General features: G+C 38.8%; 1 protein-coding gene across 4 annotated transcripts in view; it reads right to left on the minus strand.

Moving 5' to 3' along the window:
- Positions 1-22042, minus strand: part of LOC126195817 (hyccin) — a 182590-nt gene that overhangs the window by 69138 nt on the left and 91410 nt on the right. For all 4 annotated transcript variants that reach the window (XM_049934461.1, XM_049934467.1, XM_049934477.1 and 1 more), the window contains one exon: positions 17962-18081. In XM_049934461.1, coding sequence (XP_049790418.1) covers positions 17962-18081 — 120 coding nt within the window. The remainder of the gene's footprint in view (positions 1-17961; positions 18082-22042) is intronic.

Here is a 22042-nt window from a genome sequence, read left to right on the forward strand (position 1 = left end):
GAAATGACAAGTTACAGACAATCAGTTTAGAATGACCCAAAGATCGAACCTGCTTCCTTTGGATTCTATCAAAGAAAAATCCTACAAGTTAAATGTTGCCAGAAGTTAATGTAACCCCCCCCCCCCCCCCTTCTACTCAGCCTATTCAACATGGTGTACCTCAAATTTTTGTACTAAAACTTCAATAATAAAATCAAGTGCATATGGAACAAGTTAAGGGAAACTGAGTGAATTAGTTATCTTTTACTGAATTGTGTAAGTTTTTGAAGTTAATCTTTGTGGATTTCCTAATAAGTACACCTAGGATCATGCAACACTTGCTAATCAGCCTGCAACTTGCCAGTAACTACACAAACCATCAGATTCACAAAGCAACCTCAAGGCTGACCAGATTTTTGAAGACCGACTGACTTGGAGGGCATGTACACTCCTGGAAATTGAAATAAGAACACCGTGAATTCATTGTCCCAGGAAGGGGAAACTTTATTGACATATTCCTGGGGTCAGATACATCACATGATCACACTGACAGAACCACAGGCACATAGACACAGGCAACAGAGCATCCACAATGTCGGCACCAGTACAGTGTATATCCACCTTTCGCAGCAATGCAGGCTGCTATTCCCCCATGGAGACGATCGTAGAGATGCTGGATGTAGTCCTGTGGAACGGCTTGCCATGCCATTTCCACCTGGCGCCTCAGTTGGACCAGCGTTCGTGCTGGACGTGCAGACCGTGTGAGACGATGCTTCATCCAGTCCCAAACATGCTCAATGGGGGACAGATCCGGAGATCTTGCTGGCCAGGGTAGTTGACTTACACCTTCTAGAGCACGTTGGGTGGCACGGGATACATGCGGACGTGCATTGTCCTGTTGGAACAGCAAGATCGCTCTCCACACCATGATGCCGGGTGTTGGCCCTGTGTGCCTCGGTCGTATGCAGTCCTGATTGTGGCGCTCACCTGCACGGCGCCAAACACGCATACGACCATCATTGGCACCAAGGCAGAAGCGACTCTCATCGCTGAAGACGACACGTCTCCATTCGTCCCTCCATTCACGCCTGTCGCGACACCACTGGAGGCGGGCTGCACGATGTTGGGGCGTGAGCGGAAGACGGCCTAACGGTGTGCGGGACCGTAGCCCAGCTTCATGGAGACGGTTGCGAATGGTCCTCGCCGATACCCCAGGAGCAACAGTGTCCCTAATTTGCTGGGAAGTGGCGGTGCGGTCCCCTACGGCACTGCGTAGGATCCTACGGTCTTGGCGTGCATCCGTGCGTCGCTGCGGTCCGGTCCCAGGTTGACGGGCACGTGCACCTTCCGCCGACCACTGGCAACAACATCGATGTACTGTGGAGACCTCGCGCCCCACGTGTTGAGCAATTCGGCGGTACGTCCACCCGGCCTCCCGCATGCCCACTATACGCCCTCGCTCAAAGTCCGTCAACTGCACATACGGTTCACGTCCACGCTGTCGCGGCATGCTACCAGTGTTGAAGACTGCGATGGAGCTCCGTATGCCACGGCAAACTGGCTGACACTGACGGCGGCGGTGCACAAATGCTGCGCAGCTAGCGCCATTCAACGGCCAACACCGCGGTTCCTGGTGTGTCCGCTGTGCCGTGCGTGTGATCATTGCTTGTACAGCCCTCTCGCAGTGTCCGGACAAGTATGGTGGGTCTGACACACCGGTATCAATGTGTTCTTTTTTCCATTTCCAGGAGTGTATTTGGAGTATATTTCCACCTCTGAAGACCATTTCCACCACCAGAATCATGCCATATTCCTAAAGCTACCTGATGATTTAACTAAATAATGTGACCACAAAGCATAGAGACTTGTTTGATTTTTTTTTTTAATCAGTAACTTTGCATGTGTGTCACTGATGAAGGCAGATAATGCCTTTGTCATTGATTTTTCTCTCGAAAACAAAGATAATAGAAATTTTCCTTGCTAAAAAGTAAATCATGTATTTCATCTCTTCCTCTCCTACCTGTACCCTCAGGCCAATTGCTACCACGAGATAAACCTATTACCTACTAGAATCATTTCTTATCATTCTGCTATTTGTGCTGTTCCTTTTCTGTTGGTCTGTGCTCTCAACCTGTCAAAAATGAATTATATCTACTATCCTGTAAAGTAACTGTGGGCACTAAATGCTTCACACTGCTAACAATAACTATTCTGTGGAATGTGATTTTAAATGAAAAACCAAAGATATATGGACTTCAACATTAGGGATTATCAAGTACATCAACGTATAAAGAATGTCTAGAGCATTCATTGTTAAAATTTGAAAGAGAGCAATCCATAGTTGGGCATCAAAATATTTCTATGGTGAAAACTGGAAATTTGTGCTGGACAGAGACTCAAATCCGGATTGCCCGTTTAACACGGGCAGTTGCCTTGGCCATCTGGACACACTTCCTGTCAGACCCAAATTCTCAAATTGTTACCTGCTAATAGCATCCATTCAACTACTTGTTTGCAGCAAGTCTTGTATTCCCACAGGAGGCACAGACCGTGTTGTGTGTCCAAACTGAATCTATCAAGGCAGTCATGCCTATCAATATGAATGTATATTTTAGTAATTAATGGTTAATTATGTGTCACCTTATATTAATTTTGAGAACTGTAAAAAGGAGTCCATATGTGGATAGAATTATCATTCAAGTTAGAATAAAAGTATTAGGAACCTGTGGTGCTATTCTTGAGAATACAATGATTTATAAAAGATGTGAAATGAAATGATTATATGGCATTTATTGGTTGGGATATCCCCTTCGGGGTTCAGTCGCCTTATTGCAAGTCTTTTTAGTTGACGCCGCTTCGGCGATTTGCATGTCATTGATGGTGAAAATGATGAAGGACACACAACACCCAGTCCCCTGCCGGGAATCAAATCCGGACCCCATTGCGTGGTAGGCGGTAACGCTACTGCTACGTTACCGAGGCAAACTATAGTTTTTATGTCTTCATTATACAAAGCTAGTGGTGAAAACGCAAGGGCTGACAATAAACTGGATGACAGAGGACCTGCAATCGCTTACTCATTTCATGTCAAAACAGTACTATCCACTTCAATCTTTCACTTAATCGCAACACATTTTTTGACAACTGTTATCCACTACCGAAAGAACTGTCTACATGCACCTTGCCATCCTACAACAGAGTGAAAGTGCTTGTGTCCAATTCACTGTCAAATAAAACTGAATTTTACATTAGGAAGACATGATAAGAAGATCACAGTAAGACAGATAGATGGTCGGTTTGGCGGGAGGGGACCAAACAGCATGGTCATCGGTCCCATCCAGTTAGGAAAGGATGGGGAAGCTAGTTGGCTGTGCCCTATCAAATGTCCACTCCAGACATTTATATGTGCAGTTATTCATAACCATAAGGCATCCCCTTTTGATGGGCAATTTATGTGTAACCCACACTGTTGACAAATACTAAGTCAATGTCTGGGAGCCTTGTAACCTTAAATCCATTATAGCTATCACAGACTGACTGGTAACTGACAATGGTTATTTGACATGTCTGCTGATTGATGACCAACATGTCAACTGACTATACTGACCCCAGGTTTGATGATTTAGAAGACAACACCACTTGGTTAAGAATTTGTTAACATAGTTTTGCTTGGGTTCAATGCTGTTTACATGTTTAGGACCTGCAAGGGTGGTGTCCCGCAGATAGGGTCATTGGAGGCTCTACTGTCACATGCAGTTCCCTTGACATCCATATTCCAGCCCAGGTGAATGAATCTGAAGTAAAGTCATTCAGGCAGTGCTTCCTGAACCTAAGCCACACACACATTTCTGCATTCACACTTTGCCATGCAAAGTTTGGGAAAGTAAATAACATCAAGTGTAGAAACACAACTGCTTCTACTAGTTTTTTATATAGGGAAAAACTAGATGTAAGGAGGAAGGGAGACTAGTGTTTATCATCCCATTGACATCAAGGTCATTAGAGATGTAGCAAAAGCTTACATCATTTCAAGAATGGGGAAAGAAATTGGCCATCCTCTTTCAAAGGAGGCATCCTGCCATATGAAAAAGAACAGCAAGAATTTATTTAAAAATAAACACAACATATTTGGTGGAAGCATTCATGCTTTTGCACCAATGTTCTCACATTCTGATCAGAGGCTGAAGGCATCTACGAAGACTTACAAAGACTGTTAAATTACAAGAAAATTCCACTACAAAATTTTAAAAAAACTTGAATCTAAAATATGACAAAAACTAAGAATGCCTTTCTTCTGTCTTAAACTAGGGCAGCAAAGCAGAAATATAAGGTACGTAGAATTAGACCTTAATAAATTCTTCTAAACAAACAAACAAACTATTATTAACAAAGCTAAAACAGAAAGTAAATTGACTACATAAAAAAAAAACAAAGAAATTAAACAGTATACCAGGAGCAGAAGTATGATACCGGAATCTGGTTGCAATAATCACGTCTGTTGTTTGAAACTGATGAATAATATTTTATTCAAAATAACCTCCATTGTTGTTGATACATTTCTCCCACCTCTCTGGCAGGTTTGAATGTCTCTCTCTCTCTCTCTCTCTCTCTCTCTCTCTCTCTCTCTCACACACACACACACACACACACACACACACACACACACACACACAATTCTTTTGAAGCAAACCAGTCAGTGAGCCATTTTCATACAAATTGAACCACTGTTCAGCGAGAGGGTCTCCCAGTGTTGCAAATAGATGATAATTGGACAGAGCCATGTCTGAAGAATAAGCAGCATGCCCTAGAATTTCCCAACTGAATGCCTCAATCATTTACCTGACCCATTTTGCAGAGTGAGATGGAGCGTTATCATGGAGCAATATGACTGTGTTGCGTTTTTCCATATTCCGGTCTTTTTCACGTAATTCTTGATTTAAATCGATCATTTGCTGTTGGCAGCACTCAAGTGTTAAAAGTTTCACCTGATTTTAGCAGCTCACAATAGATGACACCCTTCTGATCCCACCAAACACAGAACATGGTCTTCTTTCCAAAGTGATTTGGTCTTTCAGTGGATGTCGATGGTTTGCCTGGATTCACCCATGATTTACGATACTTAGGATTCTCAAAATATATCCATTTTTTATCACCTGTCACTATTCGCTGGAAAAATGACTTACTTTAGTATCTGGTGAGCAGCATTTCACAAGTGGTCATTTGAATTGCTTTCTGTCTTTCATTCAGTTTGTGCTGAATCAAATTTTCCACTTTCTGCACCTTTCCCATAGCTTTCAACTGAAGAAAAATGACTTTCTGCATCACATTAAATTGTTTTGCAAGTTCTTTTTGAGTTTGAGTATCATCTTCATCCAATAAGGCCTGTAATTCGTTTTCTTTGAACTTTGTCAGTGGTTTCCTGCACTCGTTTCTCACATTAAAATCATAATTTTTGAATTTTTTGAACCACTCAAAACACTGTGTTTTTCCAAGAGAATGTTTGAATGCTTCTCAAAGCTTTCAGCAATGTGATTCTGCAGCAGTTTTCTTCAAGTGATAATAGAAAACCAATGCTGTCTGCAAATCCTAGTTCGTAGGCACAAAATTCGACATGTTTATGGGTTTGAAACAGATACTTATGTATGCACCTTGGGTTACTGTGTGTTGACATTAATCATCAGCTGTTACAAGAAGCACATGGTGCTGCAGACATGTTCTCACAGGCCCTACACTGACGGCTAGCACCACCTATAGGGAAATTCTGGTTTCATGCTTCTATACCTGGTAATGTAATTCGAGAGGGAAAAAAAAATCAATTCACCAAGTGGTGGCATGAGAAAACACATTCTCTCTCCTCTCTCTCTCTCTCTCTCTCTCTCTCTCTCTCTCTCTCTCTCTCTCGTCACACACACACACACACACACACACACACACACACACACACACAGAGGTTTAATTTATGCAAGCTTTCATAGCCAGTGGCTGCTCCTTCTGGCAGAAGAGTCGAAGGGGAAGAAAGAGGGGTGAAGGAAAAGGATTGGAGAGGTTTAGAAAAAGGGGTACAGTTTGGGACAATCACCCAGAATCCCGGGTTGGGGAGACTTGTCAGACCGGATTTTCTTCTCATCCCACTTGGTGAGTAGATTTTTTTTTCTTCTCATCTTCCCAATTACATTGTATTGTCAAAGAAATTAAACAGAATGTCATGGTCCAAAACCATTTTAAAGTTTTAAGTGATCATAGGGTAGCAAAATCAAGAAGAAGCAACAGATACAGAGTGAGCAAGAAATTCATTCAGGGATGAAATCAGCAGTGAATCATCAGAATTTATTTAAGAATAATGAGATATAACAGCCTAAGTTAAGGATCACAGACAGTATCTTAGAGAATGAAGATCGAACATAGGTGAAAGAGACCATTATTTATTTATGTAAGTAGATAAATATGTTCAAGTAGGGTGATTTCATCTCAAATCCTACAGGTCAAGAGTGAATGTGTCATATCACTACTCCAAAGTTTGCTGAAAAAAATACATGTTGAAGTTCCACATTATAAATCTCCAAAATTACAATATTTTGATTTTCTGATGATTTGTTAAAAGGCTACAGACCGCTCTACATGGAAGTATTTGTGAATGTCATAATGAAAAGAAAAATTGAAAAATTATAATAAAGAAACCAAAAGTGAGAGAGATCTGAATTTATTTTCAATAAATACCTTGTGTTACCAATACTATGTGACATGATTAATACATACACACTTCTGGGCTTTTTTTCTAGTTTTTGGAAAAATATGCAAATTTGTAACTTTTTGTGAATTTCAAAATTATGTTTTGAAAATACAAATAGTCACAGGATGTTAACTGTTTGAGAAATGATAAAGTGGAAAGACTGCCAACTGTCAGCTATGTCATTAATGCATGAAATTCTTAAAGTGTCAAAATATTTGTACATAAAGATGAAAGAATCTGAAATTTTTGTTATTTAGAAATTATTTTCTCTAAAACCCCCAACCTAAATGTTCTACACATTTTAAATGTTCTACACATTTTAAATGTTCTACAAATTTTAAATGTTCTACAAATTTTAAATGTTCTACAAATTTTAAATGTTCTACAAATTTTAAATGTTCTACGAATTTTAAATGTTCTACGAATTTTAAATGTTCTACGAATTTTAAATGTTCTACGAATTTTAAATGTTCTAAATATTTTAAATGTTCTAAATATTTTAAATGTTCTAAATATTTTAAATGTTCTAAATATTTTAAATGTTCTAAATATTTTAAATGTTCTAAATATTTTAAATGTTCTAAATATTTTAAATGTTCTAAATATTTTAAATGTTCTAAATATTTTAAATGTTCTAAATATTTTAAATGTTCTACAAATTTTAAATGTTCTACAAATTTTAAATGTTCTACAAATTTTAAATGTTCTACATATTTTAAATGTTCTACATATTTTAAATGTTCTAAATATTTTAAATGTTCTAAATATTTTAAATGTTCTAAATATTTTAAATGTTCTAAATATTTTAAATGTTCTAAATATTTTAAATGTTCTAAATATTTTAAATGTTCTAAATATTTTAAATGTTCTAAATATTTTAAATGTTCTAAATATTTTAAATGTTCTAAATATTTTAAATGTTCTAAATATTTTAAATGTTCTAAATATTTTAAATGTTCTAAATATTTTAAATGTTCTAAAAATTTCACAGTATGTTAGTTGGTCATTGTATTTAGGGAACACACAATCAGAATGGACAATATTTGTCGGTACAAAATATGAGAAATTTTTTGGGTGGACCTAGCTCTACTCTCAAGATCAAAAAATCATGGACACTTAATATTTAAGTTGATTGCTGATTTTAAGTAAATTTTGTGCAAAATTGGGATTTCTGAATCAAAATAATTACTTTACATCATCCTAAGTGGTTGTGATAAGAATTCATAATTTTGTTCGAAAGCATTTTATAGCAAAAATGAGATACAGAATATTTATGCACATTTTTCTTTTTATGATATTATTCACAAATTATTATTGTCTTCCATCATGATTTCATCTCTTTGCAACTTTCCATGATTTAAATTTGCCTACAATGTAACAATCAACACTGCACTGTTGAAAAAAGTTTGTGGCTCATTTTACTTCTGCTACAGCAATCCTCCAGATATGATGGTGAGCTATTCCTTTCATGATCCAATGCCTAACCTCTGAAACAAACTTCTCTGACTCTACTGTCTTCTTCACCAACTCTCCACCCTCCCACAATACATAGGTATGTCATTGTCAGTATCCTGAAGGTGTAACACTTCAACAGTCATCACTTCAGCACCAGGACACATTGCACACTCCTGCAGCCAACATTTATCTTGTGACTTTTGACATACACATAAAAGCATGACGTTCATCTCTGTGTGCTTCTTTCCTGTGACAACGCGTATGGCAAAACAAACAAATTTCAAATTAATACAGTAAATACATGTTCATACTTCCTTTACTGGCTGGTGTTTTACCCATTTTGGTCATGAGGAGCAGAATTTTGTGAGACCAATTTTTAAATTTGGGTTCTCCTTTTTAATTAGTAGATACACTTCTCTTATTGATCTTGTCATATCTTTTCACCTTTTTAACTTTTTCCCTCATTTTCACTAACAGATAACATTGCCTGGTTAGGACTTTGCGGGCTGCAATCTTTATCGGCACTTCAGTAATATTCCAGAGCAAAAATAGCAAAAAAAGTGTATCATCTTGCAACAGGTGCCCACAGTAAGAATCTGGGCATGCCCAAATACTTTTCTCATTCTTTTATTTTGTGAATTTTTGACATCAAATATTGTGAGGAAGTGGGTATGTATTTCTGCATCTGCTGCTTAGAGTGGCTACCTCGTATCAGTGTTAGTAACTGTACTTCTCAGTATAGGTGGCTGCTGAGATTGCAGTATTTAGGTTTTGAAACCACGCATCACATTTTGTGCATATATCACTATCTTCAAATTCTGCATGAAGTATATCTACATTATACACTTCACAAAGTTTTGAAGCGGTTGCTTGCATAAAACCTGTTTCAATTTCTTCCACTTTTCATCTTACATACTGTTTTCTTTTTGTGCTTCTTACCCTGGACGTTTAAGGGGGGACATAGTAGGGGCTACAGCAGAAATTCAATGCATCAAAGACTTCACACCCAAGAATATAAACATGTGCACTGTCTTCTTCAGTTTCCCATTAGGGTGATGGTGATTATCCAGGTGGATTGTCACTAAATATCTTCTTGTAGTGAGTGTAGCAATGTCTGTAGAATGGATGTGATGCTAATACCGTTACTTGAGGATTAAGATATTTCTGCAACACACTAACAGGTTTCCAACTTTTCTTAACCATCACTTCCTTGTGTCTTTTTTCACAGTCCACACACCTCACTCTTGCTGCTGTATTTCCTCAGTGACACTGTATCTAACAAAAAGCCGAACCAAATGCAACACATAATGCAGAATAGTTTATGTGCAAGTTCTCACTGGTTTGTTGTAAACAGAAGACCATTGGAAACAGTGTTGCCAACATGTATATTTTCCACCTGAAATTTGATGATAAGAAATATGCAGAATGTTGAAAAACTTTTAACACTTTACACAGGAAAATACTGTTCACTGTGTTTGCACTGAATACTAACATATTAACCAAACAATATTTTGTGAAATTCTCTAGGTTGTTGTTGTTGTTGTTGTTGTCTTCAGTCCTGAGACTGGTTTGATGCAGCTCTCCATGCTACTCTATCCTGTGCAAGCTTCTTCATCTCCCAGTACCTACTGCAGCCTACGTCCTTCTGAATCTGCTTAGTGTATTCATCTCTTGGTCTCCCTCTACGATTTTTACCCTCCACGCTCCCCTCCAGTACTAAATTGGTGATCCCTTGATGCCTCAGAACATGTCCTACCAACCGATCCCTTCTTCTGGTCAAGTTGTGTCACAAAATCCTCTTCTCCCCAATTCTATTCAATACCTCCTCATTAATTATGTGATCTACCCATCTAATATTCAGCATTCTTCTGTAGCACCACATTTCAAAAGCTTCTATTCTATTCTCTTCTTGTCCAAACTATTTATTGTCCATGTTTCACTTCCATACATGGCTACACTCCATACAAATACTTTCAGAAATGATTTCCTGACACTTAAATCAATAGTCGATGTTAACAAATTTCTCTTCTTCAGAAACGATTTCCTTGCCATTGCCAGTCTACATTTTATATCCTCTCTACTTCGACCATCATCAGTTATTTTACTCCCTAAATAGCAAAACTCCTTTACTACTTTAAGTGTCTCATTTCCTAATCTAATTCCCTCACCATTACCCGATTTAATTCGACTACATTCCATTATACTCGTTTTGCTTTTGTTGATGTTCATCTTATACCCTCCTTTCAAGACACTGTCCATTCCGTTCAACTGCTCTTCCAAGTCCTTTGTTGTCTCTGACAATTACAATGTCATCAGCAAACCTCAAAGTTTTTATTTCTTCTCCATGGATTTTAGTACCTACTCCGAACTTTTCTTTTGTTTCCTTTACTGCTTGCTCAATATAGAGATTGAATAGCATCGGGGAGAGACTACAAACCTGTCTCACTCCCTTCCCAACCACTGCTTCCCTTTCATGCCTGTCGACTCTTATAACTGCCATCTGGTTTCTGTATAAATTGTAAATAGCTTTTTGCTCCCTGTATTTTACCCCTGCCACCTTCAGAATTTGAAAGAGAGTATTCCAGTCAACACTGTCAAAAGCTTTCTCTAAGTCTACAAATGCTAGAAACGTAGGTTTGCCTTTCCTTAATTTTCTTCTAAGATAAGTCGTAGGGTCAGTATTGCCTCACGTGTTCCAACATTTCTAAGGAATCCAAACTGATCTTCCCCGAGGTCGGCTTCTACCTGTTTTTCCATTCATCAGTAAAGAATTCTCGTTAGTATTTTGCAGCTGTGAATTATTAAACTGATAGTTCGGTAATTTTCACATCTGTGAACACCTGCTTTCTTTGGGATTGGAATTATTATATTCTTCTTGAAGTCTGAGGGTATTTCGCCTGTCTCTTACATCTTGCTCACCAAATGGTAGAGTTTTGTCATGACTGGCTCTCCCAACACTGTCAGTAGTTCTAATGGAATGTTGTCTACTCCCGGGACCTTGTTTCGACTCAGGTCTTTCAGTGCTCTGTCAAACTCTTCACGCAGTATCTTATCTCCCATTTCGTCTTCGTCTACATCCTCTTCCATTTCCATAACATTGTCCTCAAGTACATCGCCCTTGTATAAACCCTCTATATACTCCTTCCGCCTTTCTACTTTCCCTTCTTTGCTTAGAAATGGGTTTCCATCTGAGCTCTTGATATTCATGCAAGTGGTTCTCTTTTCTCCAAAGTACGCATGGGCCTTGTGTCTATCTTGGCCACAATAATGCGTTCACTATGCTGTTTGTAGTAGCTAACCCGCACTCCTATTTTTTTATTCATTATTAAACCTACTCCTGCATTACCCCTATTTGATTTTGTATTTATAATCCTGTAATCACCTGACCAAAAGTCATGTTCCTCCTGCCACCGAACTTCACTAATCCCCACTATATCTAACTTTAACCTATCCATTTCCCTTTTTAAATTTTCTAACCTACCTGCCCGATTAAGGGATCTGACATTCCACGCTCCGATCCGTAGAACGCCAGTTTTCTTTCTCCTGATAAAATGTCCCCTTGAGTAGTCCCTGCCCGGAGATCTGAATGGGGGACTATTTTACCTCCGGAATATTTTACCCAAGAGGACACTATCATCATTTAATCATACAGTAAAGCTGCATGTCCTCGGGAAAAATTATGGCTGTAGTTTCCCCTTGCTTTCAGCCGTTCGCAGTACCAGCACAGCAAGGCCGTTTTGGTTAATGTTACAAGGTCAGATCAGTCAATCATCCAGACTGTTGCCCCTGCAACTACTGAAAAGGCTGCTGCCCCTCTTCAGGAACCACATGTTTGTCTGGCCTCTCAACAGATACCCCTCCGTTGTGGTTGCACCTACGGTACGACCATCTGTATCGCTGAGGCACGCAAGCCTCCCCACCGACGGCAAGGTCCATGGTTCATGGGGGTGTGTGGCTTTGTATGGAAGTGAAATGTAGGTGATAAGCAGTTCAGACAAGAAGAGAATAGAGTAAGGTGCGCCAAAAGAATATTGAAGATTAGAAGAATAGACCATATGACCAGTGAAGAGGTACTGGATTCATCTACATCTACATTTATACTCCTCAAGCCACCCAACGGTGTGTGGTGGAGGGCACTTTATGTGCCACTGCCATTACCTCCCTTTCCTGTTCCAGTCGCGTATGGTTCGCGGGAAGAACGACTGTCTGAAAGCCTCCGTGCGCGCTCGAATCTCTCTAATTTTACATTCGTGATCTCCTCGGGAGGTATAAGTAGGGGGAAGCAATATATTCGATACCTCATCCAGAAACGCACTCTCTCGAAACCTGGCAAGCAAGCTACACCGCGATGCAGAGCATCTCTCTTGCAGAGTCTGCCACCTGAGTTTGCTAAACATCTCCGTAACGCTATCACGGTTACCAAATAACCCTGTGACGAAACGCACCGCTCTTCTTTGGATCTTCTCTATCTCCTCCGTCAACCCGACCTGGTACGAATCCCACAATGATGACCAATACTCAAGTATAGGTCGAATGAGTGTTTTGTAATCCACCTCCTTCGTTGATGGACCACATTTTCTAAGGACTCTCCCAATGAATCTCAACCTGGTACCCGCCTTACCAACAATTAATTTTATATGATCATTCCACTTCAAATCGTTCTGCACGCATACTCCCAGATATTTTACAGTAGTAACTGCTACCAGTGTTTGTTCCGCTATCATATAGTCATACAATAGAGGATCCTTCTTTCTATGTATTCGGAGTACATTACATTTGTCTATGTTAATGGTCAGTTGCCACTCCCTGCACGAAGTGCCTATCCACTGCAGATCTTCCTGCATTTCTCTACAATTTTCTAATGCTGCAACTTCTCTGTATACTACAGCATCATCCGTGAAAAGCCGCATGGAACTTCCGACACTATCTACTAGGTCATTTATATATATTGTGAAAAGCAATGGTCCCATAAGACTCCCCTGTGGCACGCCAGAGGTTACCTTAACGTCTGTAGACGTCTCTCCATTGACAACAAGCTGTGTTCTGTTTGCTAAAAACTCTTCAATCCAGCCACACAGCTGGTGTGATATTCCATAGGCTCTTACTTTGTTTATTAGGCTACAGTGCGGAACTGTATCAAACGCCTTCTGGAAGTCAAGGAAAATAGCATCTACCTGGGAGCCTGTATCTAGTATTTTCTGGGTCTCATGAACAAATAAAGCTAGTTGGGTCTCACACGATCGCTGTTTCTGGAATCCATGTTGATTCCTACAGAGTAGATTCTGGGTTTCCAAAAACGACATGATACGCGAGCAAAAAACATGTTCTAAAATTCTACAACAGATCGACGTCAGAGATATAGGTCTATAGTTTTGCGCATCTGCTCGACGACCCTTCTTGAAGACTGGGACTACCTGTGCTCTTTTCCAATCATTTGGAACCTTCCGTTCTTCTAGAGACTTGCGGTACACAGCTGTTAGAAGGGGGACAAGTTCTTTCGCGTACTCTGTGTAGAATCGAATTGGTATTCCATCAGGTCCAGTGGACTTTCCTCTGTTGAGTGATTCCAGTTGCTTTTCTATTCCTTGGACACTTATTCCGATGTCAGCCATTTTTTCGTTCGTGCGAGGGTTTAGAGAAGGAACTGCAGTGCGGTCTTCCTCTGTGAAACAGCTTTGGAAAAAGGTGTTTAGTATTTCAGCTTTACACATATCATCCTCTGTTTCAATGCCATCATCATCCCGGAGTGTCTGGATATGCTGTTTCGAGCCACTTACTGATTTAACGTAAGACCAGAACTCCCATCGGTACATAGAATTTTACTTTTGAATTCACTGAACGCTTCACGCATAGCCCTCCTTACGCTAACTTTGACAACGTTTAGCTTCTGTTTGTCTGAGAGGTTTTGGCTGCGTTTAAACTTGGAGTGAAGCTCTCTTTGCTTTCACAGTAGTTTCCTAACTTTGTTGCTGAACCACGGTGGGTTTTTCCCGTACCTCACAGTTTTACTCGGCACGTACCTCTCTAAAACGCATTTTACGATTTCCTTGAACTTTTTCCCATAAACACTCAACATTGTCAGTGTCTGAACAGAAATTTTCGTTTTGATCTGTTAGGTAGTCTGAAATCTGCCTTGTATTACTCTTGCTAAACAGATAAACCTTCCTCCCTTTTTTAATATTCCTATTTACTTCCATATTCAGGGATGCTGCAACGGCCTTATGGTCACCGATTCCCTGTTCTGCACTTACAGAGTTGAAAAGTTCGGGTCCGTTTGTTATCAGTAGGTCCAAGATGGTATCTCCACGAGTCGGTTCTCTGTTTAGTTGCTCGAGGTAATTTTTGGATAGTGCACTCAGTATAATGTCACTCGATGCTCTGTCCCTACCACCCGTCCGAAACATCCGAGTGTCCCAGTCTATATCTGGTAAATTGAAATCTCCACCGAAGACTATAACATGCTGAGAAAATTTATGTGAAATGTATTACAAATTTTCTCTCAGTTGTTCTGCCACTAATGCTGCTGAGTTGGGAGGTTGGTAAAAGGAGCCAACTATTAACCTAGCTCGGTTGTTGAGTGTAATCTCCACCCATAATAATTCATAGGAACTATCCACTTCTACTTCACTACAGGATAAACTACTACTAACAGCGACAAACATGCCCCCATCGGCTGCATACAATCCATCCTTTCTAAACACCATCTGTGCCTTTGTAAAAATTTCGGCAGAATTTATCTCTGGCTTCAGCCAGCTTTCTGTACCTATAACGATTTCAGCTTCAGTGCTTTCTATCAGCGCTTGAAGTTCCGGTACTTTACCAACGCAGCTTCGACAGTTTACAATTACAATGCCGATTGCTGCTTGGTCCCCGCATGTCCTGACTTTGCCCTGCACCCTTTGAGGCTGTTGCCCTTTCTGTACTTGCCCGAGGCCATCTAACCTAAAAAATCGCCCAGTCCACGCCACACAACCCTGCTACCCGTGTATCCGCTTGCTGCGTGTAGTGGACTCCTGACCTATCCAGCGGAACACGTAACCCCACCACCCTATGGCGCAAGTCGAGGAATCTGCAGCCCACACGGTCGCAGAACCGTCTCAGCCTCTGATTCAGACCCTCCACTCGGCTCTGTACCAAAGGTCCGCAGTCAGTCCTGTCAACGATGCTGCAGATGGTGAGCTCTGCTTTCATCCCGCTAGCGAGCCTGGCAGTCTTCACCAAATCAGATAGCCACCGGAAGCCAGAGAGGATTTTCTCCGATCCATAGCGACACACATCATTGGTGCCGACATGGGCGACCACCTGCAGATGGGTGCACCCTGTACCCTTCATGGCATCCGGAAGGACCCTTTCCACATCTGGAATGACTCCCCCCGGTATGCACACGGAGTGCACATTGGTTTTCTTCCCCGAAATTGGGGAACAAAAAAAATTGTGGCACAAGTTCCCTACAAGAAGTGATTGGTTGGTACAAAACATTCTAATACATCAAGGAATCACCAATTTAGTAACAGAGAGGAGTGTGGGAGGTAAAAACTGCAGAGGGCAATCCGGGACATGAATACGGTTAGCAGGTTCAAATGGATGTAGGTTGCAGTAGCTATTCGGAGATGAGGCTTGCACGGATAGAGCAACAAGGAGAGCTGTATCAAACAGTCTTCTGACTGAAGATCACAACAACAACATAAAGACGATGTTGGCTAGACAACAAAAGAAATAAACAGAACAGTAAAAAAATGCTTTTTGTAAAATAGTTTTCAAAATTAAGCTTCTGATGTTTTTAAAATAGAAAGTCAACATACAGAGTGTATCATCAATTTTGACTTGTGGCACAGGCACATGGCCATTTAATCCAAAAACCATTCAAAAATGGGCATAGCTCCACTGAGAAAGAATGTACAGTGGTTGAGGCATTGAACTTGCAGTTGACAGGAGCAGAGTTTAAATCCCTGTTTGGTCACCCATATTTTTATTTTTATCCCCAAATCGGCTGAAACAAAGCTAGGTTGATTGATTTGGTAAGGCACACATTCAACTTCATCCTCATCCTATCCAAATTTGTGCCTTATCTTTAATGGCTTCATTCTTTATGGGATACTTAATTCTCATTTTCCTTCCTTTCTTTAAGTGTTTGGTTTATTCTCCTTAAGTACTCTGAAGACAGAAGTCGTGATAACTGTTTAGTAGTTTCAACATTCTGGTAGAAAGCAATCAGTTAATTATGGATGCATCTCTGATGACTGAAAGAACTATGCTATCTCAAGTGCCTCAAATTAGTAGCACACTGACTTCAGGAGATGAGTGAGAATTTAATCCATCTCACCAGCACATAAAAATGTTTTCATATTCAGATAAGATAATGTCAATAACCCTAGTTTAGAAAATGAGAGGATGTTGCCACTTTCACATAAATGTATGTTCACTGTCCATTCTGAAAGGCTATGGACAAACAATGCTGCTAGTAGTCTATGGCCATACGATGCTGCTAGTAGTCCATGGACATACAATGCTGTTAGTAGTTGTCTATGGACAAATAACTTTGCCACTAGTCTATGGGCAACAAATGTTGTTAGTAGAACTGCAAGTTTTGCAAAAGAACTTCTGTGAAGTTTGGAAGGAGGGAGAGGAGATACCAGCAGAATGAAAGCTGTAAGGATGGGTCCTGAGTTATGGTTGGGTAGCTCAATCAGTAGAGCATTGGCCCACAAAACGTAAAGTTCACGAGTTAGCGTCTCAGTTTGGCACACAGTTTTGATCTGTCTGGAAGTTTCATATCAGCCCAAGTTCCACAGTAAGTTTCTGAGGCACTGACACCCTTTTAACTAAATGAAACAAAAATACTAGTTCCGAACACAGGTAATTCTAGAAGTTCCAATAACAGGCAAATGTGCATGTGAGTAATCCTTTCCTGTTCCTAGAGCAAAACTTAAGTGCTTATACTTGTAACTGCTTTAGATACAATATTACCACCAACAACCAAGAATTTGTATAACCTCTCTGTACATTAAATAAATTAATAAAATAAAACCTAACAAAAAAAAAAGAGGAATTCATTGCAATTAGACAAGTTGTTGGTCTTAATGCTAGGTGTGACACTGCGATCTCTGATGGTGGTCAGATGACATCATGTCCTGTTGCACAGATACATACAAACAGTTTGGCTTCCTGAGTTTGTTTCATACCAGACACCCAGACACTAATCAACAAAGTCTTTCTGGCCACTGAGGATGTCTTCAGAATTGTCCGCCAAAATATTAGGTACACAAACATGTTCTAGACCATGGTTTAATGGATAAGTAAAACCATTATGGATATTTAAAATCATGTTTTGTTTAAGGAACTGCCGCTGGAACAGTGTGATCCCTTTTTACGCTTCATATAGGCAACTGCTCAGTATGAATGAGACACCCCCCCCCCCCCCCCCCACACACACACACACACACACACAAACTGGTGCCCTTGCATGTCCACACATTTTGAGTGAAAGGACACAAAGCACAAAACACTTACATACACTGTTTTTAGTCAAAATTTTGTCTAAATAAAAGACTCCACAAAATATTTATGCAAGGGACATGCGATATCCTCACTGGAAACAACACAAACAGGTGGTTTTAAAATGCGTCATTTTTTTAGTTTTATTTTGGTGAGCACAGTGTCTATGATTGGAATTAACACAGTTATTATAATGCATCCCATCTGCCTCACACTACCTTGCTTCTATCCTACAAAGAAAGACCACTATAAAAAAATTTACACTAAATAAGCTTTATTAAGTTTATGAAAGTTATGCTTACCAGGAAGCTTCTTTGTACGGAAAGAAGCATTCGTAATCATTGATTTGCTGACAGTCGTAACTGTTGTCGTTGCTGGTGTAAGAGCAACACTGATACCCATTGGTCCATCTGTAGGTTGACCTAAGAACACAGAGTACAAATTCAACTGTAGTAAAATGACTATTATTTGCAAAGTATTAGTGTTACTTCACATAAAATTATTTTCAGTATGAACTCAAGTCTAAGAGGTTAAGACAGTGTTTATGTTCTTCAATTGAAAAATGCATTAAAATAAAAAGAATGAAAACTCTGTTACGTTGTCAGGTGAGTGATAACCTGTCATCTTCAGCTTTGCATTGACTATTTTCAAACATAAAATAAAAATAAACACACACTTATCATTATGCATTAGCTGCACAAAAGTATCATGCGCAGCACTGCATGCAATACTAATTGGCCACCAGATAAAAATTTCTGCTCTTTTATTGAAATAAGTAACAATTTCAAGGTTTTAAATTTGACACATTAATAGCAAAGCAGGACAGAGAATATTTAAAGTGTACCAAATGTGTCAAAACTTAAGTAAGCCACACTTACGTGGTCAACGGTGGAAGAACTTAGTGGACAGAAAAACAAAGTATGTAAGTTGGGGTAGCAGCCCAACCTTTCTTTGGGATTTCATTCCCTAGCTCATACATGTACAATGTGAACTGAAGAATGGAAAGTCTGCTGGAAGAAAGCACAACCCCAAGTGACAGGTTGAAGAAGAAATCCACTATCTCTTCATGCAACACACCGGTTGTCTGAGGAGTTCAATGCCCGTAAGACTGATGAATCTGATCATCCTCAGAATTCTGCTGGCCTTAAATTTAAGGAGAGATTCTTTGCTGGCACACTTAATGTAAAGTCCTTGTTGAAAATTGGTAAACAAAATGAACTAGAAATTTTCTTACATAAATATGAAACCCAAGATCTTAACTGAACAAGCAACACAACTTCTGGATGAGAATATGACAAAGCAACAAAATACTAAATCTTCAAAGGTAAGACAGCAATTACAATTATGAAAGGAATACCACTATTATGTTTTATGTTCAGAAAGAGTTGATGATTTTCCACAGTTCATATCCAATTCAAAAGGTTCTCACTTCTCACAATGAAATACAAAAACACAAAACAACTTTTGTTAACTGTCATGCCCCAATAAAAGATGATAAGAAGAAGAATCCAAGTAAACCTGAAGAATTGTGGATGATAAAATATTCAAAATCCCAAAATCAATTATCATTATACTACTAGGAGACTTTAATGCAAAATAGGCAAAGAAAAGACTTTCAGAAAAATGGTAGGAGAATTTTCAGCACATAAAGGACAAATAAAAATGGCATGAGATTGATTAATCTCTCTAAATCCTTTCATCTGAAGTTAATATTATTAAGAAACTTCCAAGAAAAGGTAAACACTGATACCCCTGTGGTTAAATCACGAAAAAGATTTATTTCCATATATAAATTAATCACAGAAGTATGTGATCTGCATAGCATTCAGTGTCCAAAATTATATAGTTATAGTTATATTTGTCTCAAAACAAGGAATAACTATATAATCCAAAACAAAGAATAAACACAATGCAGCACTGGACCATGGAACTCTCCTCTAATGTGCACCACTGTACTGCAGAATGTATATAGTGGGAGTCACTACACCCCTAAAGCTGATGTTAGGCGAATTCCAACTGGACCATGTAACTGTTTATTAAGAAATTATTAAGGAAATTCCCAATGTTAAAAATAATAAGAAATGGGGAATCTGACTCGGATCACTATCCCTTTAAAATTAAGCTAAAACTTCTGCCCCGCAAAATTCGAAGACGATCACAAAAATTAGTAAAACACAGAAAAAACAGGCTCCACACTAAACAAAAAAACTATAGAAAACTTTTAAGGAGAAATAAAACTCACTAAATCCTGTAACTGTAAATAATTGTTCAAACAGGTCAGTAGTTCACTGAAGAAAATATCTGCATCAGTTAAAGTTATTAAGAAAGTGATGAAATGACTTCTGTAAGGAAGTTCTGGTGGAAAGAATGAAAAAATGGAGATGTTCTGGAAAGAATTAAAACAATGAGCTACTGAAACTACAAAGAAAAGATACAAGAATGATAAGGAGTAGTAAAAGGGGTCTTCAAAATTCAGTGGAAGTGCAAATACAGAATAATTTTGTAAAAGTAAGTCCACAATTTTCTACCACAACTTTAAAAATAGCCTAAAAGCCTGTCAATCACCAAGCTTTTGCTTCAAATATGCAAATGGTAAAATTGGCCTTAACAATCCCAAAAACTGTGCAATACTGGCAAAACACTTCAAACACAGAAACAGACAGAGCCAAACCATAAACTATATTTTCCAGAGATTCACTAAAACCGAGAATATTATTCACCACCTAGAGCTGGACAAATTAAATAAGTAGTAATAATGATAATGATGATGATAATGATAATGATGATGATAATAATGATGATGATGATGATGATAATAATAATAATAATAATAATAATAATAATGGAAATGATAAAATAGCAAATTTCTGGTTAAAGAAGTTCACCTCAACACATTCACATCTAACTAAATTATTTAACAGTTACATTGCAGACCCATACACATTCCCTGATACACTTACACATGGAATAACTTATCTGAAACCTAAAGATCAAGCAGACACAGCGAACCCAGCTAAATATCGCCCCATAACATGCCTACCAACAATATACAAAATATTAACTTCAATCATTAAACAGAAATTAATTACACATACAACACAGAACAAAATTATAAATGAAGAGCAAAAAGGCTGTTGCAAAGGAGCACGAGGATGTAAAGAGCAACTGATAATAGATGCAGAGGTGACATATCAAGCTAAAACTAAACAAAGGTCGCTACACTACGCATACATTGATTACCAAAAAGCTTTTGATAGTGTACCCCACTCATGGTTACTACAAATATTGGAAATATACAAAATAGATCCTAAATTGATACAGTTCCTAAACATAGTAATGAAAAATTGGAAAACCACACTTAATATCCAAACAAATTCAAATAATATCACATCACAGCCAATACAGATTAAGCGTGGAATATACCAAGGAGACTCATTAAGTCCTTTCTGGTTCTGCCTTGCTCTGAACCCACTATCCAACATGCTAAATAATACAAATTATGGATACAATATTACTGGAACATACCCACACAAAATCACACATTTGCTATACATGGATGATCTAAAACTACTGGCAGCAACCAATCAACAACTCAACCAATTATTAAAGATAACAGAAGTATTCAGTAATGATATAAATATGGCTTTTGGAACAGACAAATGTAAGAAAAATAGCATAGTCAAGGGAAAACACACTATACAAGATGATTACATATTGGATAACCACAGCGATTGCATAGAAGCGATGGAAAAAACGGATGCCTATAAATATCTAGGATACAGACAAAAAATAGGAATAGATAATACAAATATTAAAGAAGAACTAAAAGAAAAATATAGACAAAGACTAACAAAAATACTGAAAACAGAATTGACAGCAAGAAACAAGACAAAAGCTATAAATACTTATGCCATACCAATATTGACCTACTCATTTGGAGTAGTGAAATGGAGTAACACAGACCTAGAAGCACTCAATACACTTACACGATCACAATGCCACAAATATAGAATACATCACATACATTCAGCAACAGAAAGATTCACATTAAGCAGAAAGGAAGGAGGAAGGGGATTTATCGATATAAAAAACCTACATTATGGACAGGTAGACAATTTAAGAAAATTCTTTATAGAACGAGCAGAAACTAGCAAAATACACAAAGCAATCACTCATATAAATACATCGGCTACACCACTACAATTTCATAACCATCTCTACAACCCTTTAGACCACATAACATCAACAGATACGAAGAAAGTAAATTGGAAAAAGAAAACACTTCATGGCAAGCACCCGTATCATCTAACACAGCCACACATCGATCAAGACGCATCCAACACATGGCTAAGAAAAGGCAATATATACAGTGAGACGGAAGGA

This window comes from Schistocerca nitens, chromosome 1, assembly GCF_023898315.1.
Source record: "Schistocerca nitens isolate TAMUIC-IGC-003100 chromosome 1, iqSchNite1.1, whole genome shotgun sequence".
In the NCBI taxonomy this organism is placed as follows: Eukaryota; Metazoa; Arthropoda; class Insecta; order Orthoptera; family Acrididae; genus Schistocerca; species Schistocerca nitens.